We start from the raw sequence: 7,599 nt of genomic DNA on the forward strand, positions 1-7,599 counted from the left end.
CAAACCTCGCGTGAGGGGGTGACGTCGCGAATCGCAGAGGCGTGGCACGGCGCGGAAGGTTTTCGCAGGGTAGCAGGCGTACGAGGAGCACGCGGAAGGGGGGACCGCTCGGCTAGGGCTGCGATCGGGAGGAAGGAATCTCGGCCAGAGCTGCGATCGCGGGACGCCAACTGGCTGCGAGAGAGGAAGCTAGGGCACGGGACCGAACCGATCACGGGCGAAGGAAGGAAAATGTCGCGTGTGGGAAGCTTTTCTCGGGTTTAAGCAAGCCAAGGCAATATAAATAAAGTTAGGTTAAGTATTTTTTAAGAGAAATATTTAAGATTTAAAAAAAAAAAATAAAAATTTTAATTCATTTTTTTTTTTTTACTCATGCATCGAAACATAACAAAATTAATGTCCTTTTAAGGTAATTTTGATGTTCCGGACGCGTCGGTGAGGTTCGTTTCGCCGTTGGAAGTCGTTTTGACAAATTCATCGACTTGCGCGCCAATTTTCTCGTGTCAAAAATATGGCAATATGGGTGTCCTTTCCTACCAAAATGGGTATCCCGGACGCGTTGGCGCAGTCCAATTTGTCGTCGGAAGTCATCCGGAGAAGTTCGCATTTTCACCCGTCCTTTGAGCTTAATTGAAGTACGATTTCGCGCAAATCCGTGAATTTCGTGTACTTTGTGTGTGTACGTGACAAAAAAAGATCGTGACGATATTTTCCTAAGGCTTGAAGTCCTATTTGGAACATTTTCCTTGAATCTTCGCAAAATAGCCCATAACCGCTCGTTCATAAGACGATGGTCTTGTGCCAAAGATGCTAGACATCAAAGGAAAATAGGAATTGGCTGGAATTTCTAGAATGGTGAGTCTCAATTCTAGTTTTCTAAGATGGTCCATAGGAATTTCTAGAGCTAGAACCTAGGCTCTAAGGAGGAGAAGAAAAGACCTCACAAAAATGAGGTCAACATACACCAATAGGTTGTATTTATATTATAAAAATAATATGATGGAATTTGATGCAAATTCTATTAAGCATCTTGACTTAAACCACAAAATATATAACAACTTAAATTGAAAGATATCTCATATAAAGTTATTTTATTTGCCCCCATCCAATTCTATACAAAATTTTATGCAAATGTGTTATGTTGAACAAATAAGAAGACATCATGAGAAAATGGTTGAATTAAATATTATGAATTTCCTTCATACCGGCGACTAGTTCTGTCCTTCATATTTTATTTTAGAGTTCTCGTTGATTAGTCTCGGGCTTCAGTAAATCATATATAATCTACAGAAAACATAAGAGAGAGACATACAGAACTACACCCATCTCTGGTAAATTCTTCTCTTCTATAACATACAAATTATCTGGCGCCTCTTTACAGCATTGCATGATTGAACTTATTGTAAGCTCCCTTCTGCATTATATCTAGTTATCTTATATAATATGTATTCTCAGATGCGGTTATGCCATATACCATAATATAATATCTAACCCAAAATCAATAAAACGAATCATAAGTTATCACAAGTTGGAAGCACATGGACTTGGCATGGTCTTTTATCTAAGCATAATGAAATGATTTCTTAAGAACATAATTGTTACATTGTTCAATTACATAATATGGCAAAAATCTCAAATTTACTCAAAAAGGCAATCCACTTGCATGGAATTGCTCTTAAAATTATCTACAAGTTGGTTTTAGAGAGGTAGAAAACAGACAATCACTGCCACCTGCTCTACAAACCACCTAAATATTCCAAATCATATGATAGTAGATCTTTACCTGTTAAAGCCAGACTCATACACATGATTAATCAAACTTTCTCGTTGCAATAAGGAAGCCGATTCAAGCAAATGCTGATCCTTTTAAACAGGAAAATGGCGGTGATGGATGTTTCAAGCTGGCTACATCGAACCTCTCCATGAACCTTTGATCAGAAACTCTTGCTTTCGCAGCGGCAAACAGCCGGTACTCATCAAATACTGAAGACAAACACCATCTTTGCAGTTTTCTTAAGCACCCAACTACACATCCCGTACGATGCTATGTATACATACCAAAAAAATAAATTAGTATAAAGAGTTCTGCTAGGGTTGAAAGTGTAAAATAAAAATCATTTAGGCTAACAGATCATACCTTTCCTCTTTTACAATGGATCAGCAGTGGGTGATTTCGGACATCTGTAAGAAAAATGCAAAACAGAAATAGAATCAGAGTTGTGAAATCTTTCTTCTCAAAAAAAAAAAAGTATTATAATTTGAGAATGTAATGCATTAGTTGATACCAAGGACAACTTTGAGAGCCTCACGGATCATCTCTTCTGGGATGTTGACAAATGGTTCCTGTGTTTATAAAAAAGGACTTTCAGTTTTCCAGAAATATTGATCTGCTTGCTGACAAAATAGTTATCGATTGCTTGCTTATAATAGAGCATTAATTTAATTACTTGTTAACCGTCCTTTCATCGTCCATGCATTTAGATCCATATTTTCGAGCCAAATGTGAAATGGATACTTCACTTTGGATCACCACTTCAGTTAATGTTCTTCACATAGGTTCCCAAAGGCTAGCGATGTTATAAATATTCCATCAAATATAGTCATACAGTGGGCATTGAAAAGATAATTTTCAGATTAATCCCTCAAAAATGTCTAGTTTATAAGGTCTAAAAACGGGGCTGGCAAAGCTATAGCAGAAACTAAATTTTTGCTTCAACATTAGACTATAAGAACTATATGAATCCTTTGTGACCATATCTATTGCCAGTTATTCAGTTGGATTCCTGTCAACCTGATAAAAGATGAAGTGAAATTGGTTTTCAACAAAGATAGTAAAGATTAAGCTCACAAAAAGCTAATACTTCAAGAAATCAGCTACAAACTATGCACTCAAATGATTATTGAAAACCAAAAAATTTTGTTTTAGAATAAATTGTCAAATAATCCTCTGACTATTTATATGGGGTCATTTGTCCAAGAGTGTACAAAAGTGTCAAATTAATTCGTAGACTTTTTTAATATTGGTTGAAATACTCAAAATGGAAGACTATTTTAGCCCCCATTTTGAGACTTCTCTAAATAAAAAAGAAGAAGCTCCTAAAAAATAACGGGCAACCAACTACTTTCTATTGATGGGTCATATAATTCAGCAACTTTAACCTTTTGGACTAGAAACAAAAGAAAAGCCCTAATACAAAATCCCATTAGTATCATGGAGAAGTATTATTATGCAATAAACTTAACATCGTGCATGATATCAATAACAAAACAAGGGGAGCATGAGTACTACAATAAAAGAAGCCATTTGGGCTGCCTGAACTATAGAAGTAAATAATAGCATGTTATCACGTGCCTTACACAAAATTCATTTAATATTTCTTAATGGAATGAGAAAGGCAACTTTAAATACTTGCCGCAGGAAAATAAAATTATCTTAAAGAGGCATGTGAGCACTTCAAAAAAAAAGCTAATGGTGATGAATTCTTGTGACCTTTCATTTTCTCAAAGTAGTGATCAAGGGGTAAGGAATCCAATTAAATCACTTATAGAAAGAACTATAACAAAAATAAGGAAGATTTACAAACATAGCACCTAATACCTATGTATAATTTACATATTTAATATTACAGCTTACATAAGCATGAAAAGGTGTATTTCACCTTTTAAAAATGAAAACAGTCCGTTTACGTGAAATGAAAATATTGGGCAGTCTAAATGCAAAAAAATAAACTTTAGATGTTAGATATGTAAATACATAGGAATTGGGTGGTACGTATATAATTGCCCCTGAGGATAATGGAAAAATATATATGAAGATTTGACCAGTTTTTCACATAAGAAATAAAACTTTGTTCCTTCAAAACAGCCAATAGACGAGTACTTCCTTGCCTTGCAGGGAGTTTTATTGGCTAAATGTAAACGACTGAACGACTTATTCTCTATCAGAGACTGCCTTCGTAATAACAAGTTGCAGCACTTCGGAGGAGAAACAGTTGAACTAAGAAAGGAAAACCAGGGAAAACAAATTAATGTTCTACAATAATTAAATATTTTTCCATGCAAATAACTTAAATATTTTATCCTCAAAATAGCAGGCGCAACTTCTCCTTAAGCTCACACATCATACGTAGCATCCAGAGATATCATTGATGATAAAACCAGAGCAGTAATTTAATCTAGTGAGATACCTTGATGATAATTGCAGCCTGCAATTTTTTTTGCATTGAATGTGTAAAATTAAAAAGGGTGATGCAATATTATTATGAGAATATGCAAAGCTAAAACTTGCTAATAAGCCTCTGAAAAATAATCCACCATCAATTAAGAAAAATATTTTAATTTCACTTCTTGGTGTATCTAATCCTTTCCAACTAGATGAACTAAGAGGTTTTTTGGTTTGGTGCAAAATAGGCAAAAAATAAATAGGTTTTTTACTTCTTCAGAGTATTGTATTATTGCAATAGCGTTGATATTACTTAACACCAACTTGATTTTAGTTCTTTCCCTTCCAAAAACCCTTGCAAAGTAAACACAACCAATTGTTTGCATTTACACAGCAAGAGTTCTATTTATGTTACTAAGCATTTTGAGCAAACCACATAGCAGAAGCTGTTAAAAAAGCTTGAAACAAACTCAGATTTGATACGAGTTGATTTCTAATTTGCCAAAATAGTCAATAAATGAAATATACAATGAATACAATATGTGATATAATACGCATATTTATGCATAAAATTAATTGAAAATCAATTTTTGTATGGAATCCAATTTGATTTAGAGTTTAATTGGAATCAAATCAGTTTGAGTTGACTCAACTCAACTTCGGTTTAGAGACTTGCTGAAATTGAAAATTTTTATTTTGAGCATGGCCAAATTCACTTGAACTCAACAAGATACACCATATGCACAGCACATAAGCTTTAATTTTTTTTTTTTAATATTTGACTCATTTTATCAAAGCTCAACAATCATGTGTAAGCTTTGTAGGTCGTTAGAGTTGTCAACTTTCCTTCTCATTTTCTACGTAACATCCTATCTTGCTTCTGTAATTACTTTGATTTAAATTTCGTGCAGTAGAGAAACCATGCAGATGAAATTTCATTCCAATTATCATTTCCGGACCCTTTTACTAATTCATTCTGAGAGTTACCTTCTTTCCAGTTTGAACTTATGAAAGTTCTTGGCAGTTTAGCCATGAAAATCATTGCATTTCTAACTTAGATGGGCATCTCCCCTATCATAGATCTTTCTAAAGAACTATTATAACACACAAGTCCAGCCAAAAAACTAAAAATAAAAAACCGCTAAGCTAACAAGATAAAACACTGAAAAATGTTTTCTTTGTTGAGTATCAATTGTTAGAATTACTTCTGCAGCTTACCCCAAATTACCGTTTAGTCCCGTCTTTCGGTATATTTAGAAAATCCAAAGGAATTAAATTAGATATAAAGTCCAAATCATTGAGGAAACAGCAAAAAGATATCCAAATCATTGAGGAAACAGCAAAAAGATCCCACAAAGAGGGTTTCATTTTGTGTCTCATCCCCTACTCTAGCAATTACATATGGCTTCTCTCAGTTTCGATAGAAGACTGATATACAACTGAAATTTGGAATAATTTTAAGAACTTGAATTTGCACCTCCCAGTCCAAACAAAATGTTTCTATATATAGCAAGCCTTTCTAAGTTGACAAAAGACAATATTAATTTCAACTATGCTTAATATAAATCAAAAATTAATTTTGAAATCAATACTATCACTAACTTGTAGAATACATGAGCCATTATTAATTGTTAGAATATCTTCATTCTTTCATTCAGAAGATATTTTAATAAATATACATCTTCCAGCAAATTGCATTCCATGAGAAATAACATAAAGGTTCAACACCATTGATCGACCACATCCCTAGAATAAAAATGGCATTTTATAACATGACTAAAAACCTAGAAATTGATCTCAGAACTTTCTATTGCCCTAAGGTAGGAGATGGAATAAAATAAACAGCTACATGACCGGAACATATCATATAATCAACAAAAACAAAAACTTATGCACAAACCATGAGGTTTTGAGAGGACTTTCAGAGCTTAAATCAATGTGGATTTTCTAACCATTCCAACCAAATGATGAAACTATCAAACTTAGCCATTTTTTAAAACATGCTTTGCCCCTCAACAATTTTCTGAACCAGGAGAAATCATCGAATGATACAGGCATGTAATCAATCAAAAAATAAGCAAGCAATCATCCATCTCAAAACCAATAAATAATTAAACTCATTACCTTGCGCCCCTCAATTCCAAAATGGAAGAGCCTAATCCCATTTACATTTAGAAACTCCATGTTGGCCTCCGGGTATTCCTCCGGACACAAATACCTGAAATTACCCACAGTAATCCATTTATCAATCCAAAATAACGATAATAATAAAAAAATGCATAGAACATAATTTGAAATCGATGCACTCACACTACAGAACGAAGCCGGAGAGTTTGAAGAAATTTAAAATTGTCAGTTTCGGGAAACCCTGAACGGAAAACACCGGTTTCAACCACCGCGAAGTTGAGCGGCGGCAGAAGAAGCAGCTCCTCTTCCACCTCGGCGGCGAACTCCTCAAATTCCGCAGTCCTCCTCGGCGGCTGTCCCATTTCACCGGATTTCAAAATATTTATTCGCTATGATGTCATAACAAAGCGATTGGGGAAGAAATTACAGAGAGACGGTCAATATAAGAAATTGCATGGAGGTTGATTTCCAGAAGAGGTGTGAAAGCAACTTATCTCTGGTTTCTTGCTGCAGTAGCCAAACATCGTCAACTCTTTTATATTGAGATCGACAAGTTTGGTTTAAGACCGACGAGAAAGGAACTTTTAGGCTGTTGGAGTTGACGGTTTTCTCTGCAAACATACATCGTCATGTTCTCTCAGATGTCTGAACATGGTCATCACCAATAATTCTGATGTAATTTTATGTGTCGATAATAATATTTGGATATTATTTATATTATTATAATGTTATTTTATCAAAATTATATCATAATATTATCAAGAACATATTTGTAGATCATTCGCATGCAATATTTTTTCCTTTCTCAAAAATTTTATTTTATAAATGAACTTATCTTTTGAATAATCATATTTTTATTAAGTTTGATTATAATTCATATTTTTTTTCTTTTTAGTTCCTTTGATTAAATTTTGAGCCATACAAATTTATATATTTTATTCATTTCAATTTAGTCCGTAATATAATTTTTATTTTAAAATATTTCCTGAAAATAACAAAAAATAAAATAGTTCATGTGACAGCATTGTATGCAATACAGAAGCTCATTTTTACATTTAAATATGATTTCTAACAATGATTCTTTTACATATAGATGATGTGGGACTATATCTAAAAGGTAAAGGAATAAGAGAAATTATTATGTCAATGAGGTCATTTACATATACAACGCTATTTCTTATGAGAAAAGTCTAATCGATAAGACTGATTATTATTTATTATATTGTACTTCTTCTTCTCTCTCTTTTTTATTAAGTGTGACTCATGGACAAATTAAGATTATATATATATATATATATATAATAGAGCAT

General features: G+C 33.6%; 1 protein-coding gene across 1 annotated transcript; it reads right to left on the minus strand.

The window, feature by feature from the left end:
* Positions 1–1,553: 1,553 nt before the first annotated feature.
* Positions 1,554–6,936, minus strand: LOC110023300 (probable tyrosine-protein phosphatase At1g05000). Its single transcript, XM_020722621.1, has 5 exons — positions 6,473–6,936; positions 6,287–6,380; positions 2,286–2,343; positions 2,138–2,181; positions 1,554–2,044 (listed from the first exon to the last, which is right to left on the minus strand). Exons 1-5 carry the CDS (start codon positions 6,649–6,651, stop codon positions 1,847–1,849), a joined length of 573 nt encoding a protein of 190 aa, XP_020578280.1. The 5' UTR covers positions 6,652–6,936; the 3' UTR covers positions 1,554–1,846.
* Between the last annotated feature and the right edge of the window lie 663 nt (positions 6,937–7,599).

Source organism: Phalaenopsis equestris, unplaced genomic scaffold (genome assembly GCF_001263595.1).
Source record: "Phalaenopsis equestris unplaced genomic scaffold, ASM126359v1 Scaffold000224, whole genome shotgun sequence".
NCBI lineage: Eukaryota > Viridiplantae > Streptophyta > Magnoliopsida > Asparagales > Orchidaceae > Phalaenopsis > Phalaenopsis equestris.

Bases quoted from the DNA above. Each gene is read 5' to 3' on its own strand.
- LOC110023300 (XM_020722621.1), bottom strand. From the start codon at position 6,651: ATGGGACAGCCGCCGAGGAGGACTGCGGAATTTGAGGAGTTCGCCGCC. The intron at 6,381-6,472 runs GTGAGTGCATCG...GGGTAATTTCAG, and splicing joins CTCCGGCTTCGTTCTGTAGT to GTATTTGTGTCCGGAGGAAT. The intron at 2,045-2,137 runs GTATGATCTGTT...ATGTATACATAG, and splicing joins TCCATTGTAAAAGAGGAAAG to CATCGTACGGGATGTGTAGT.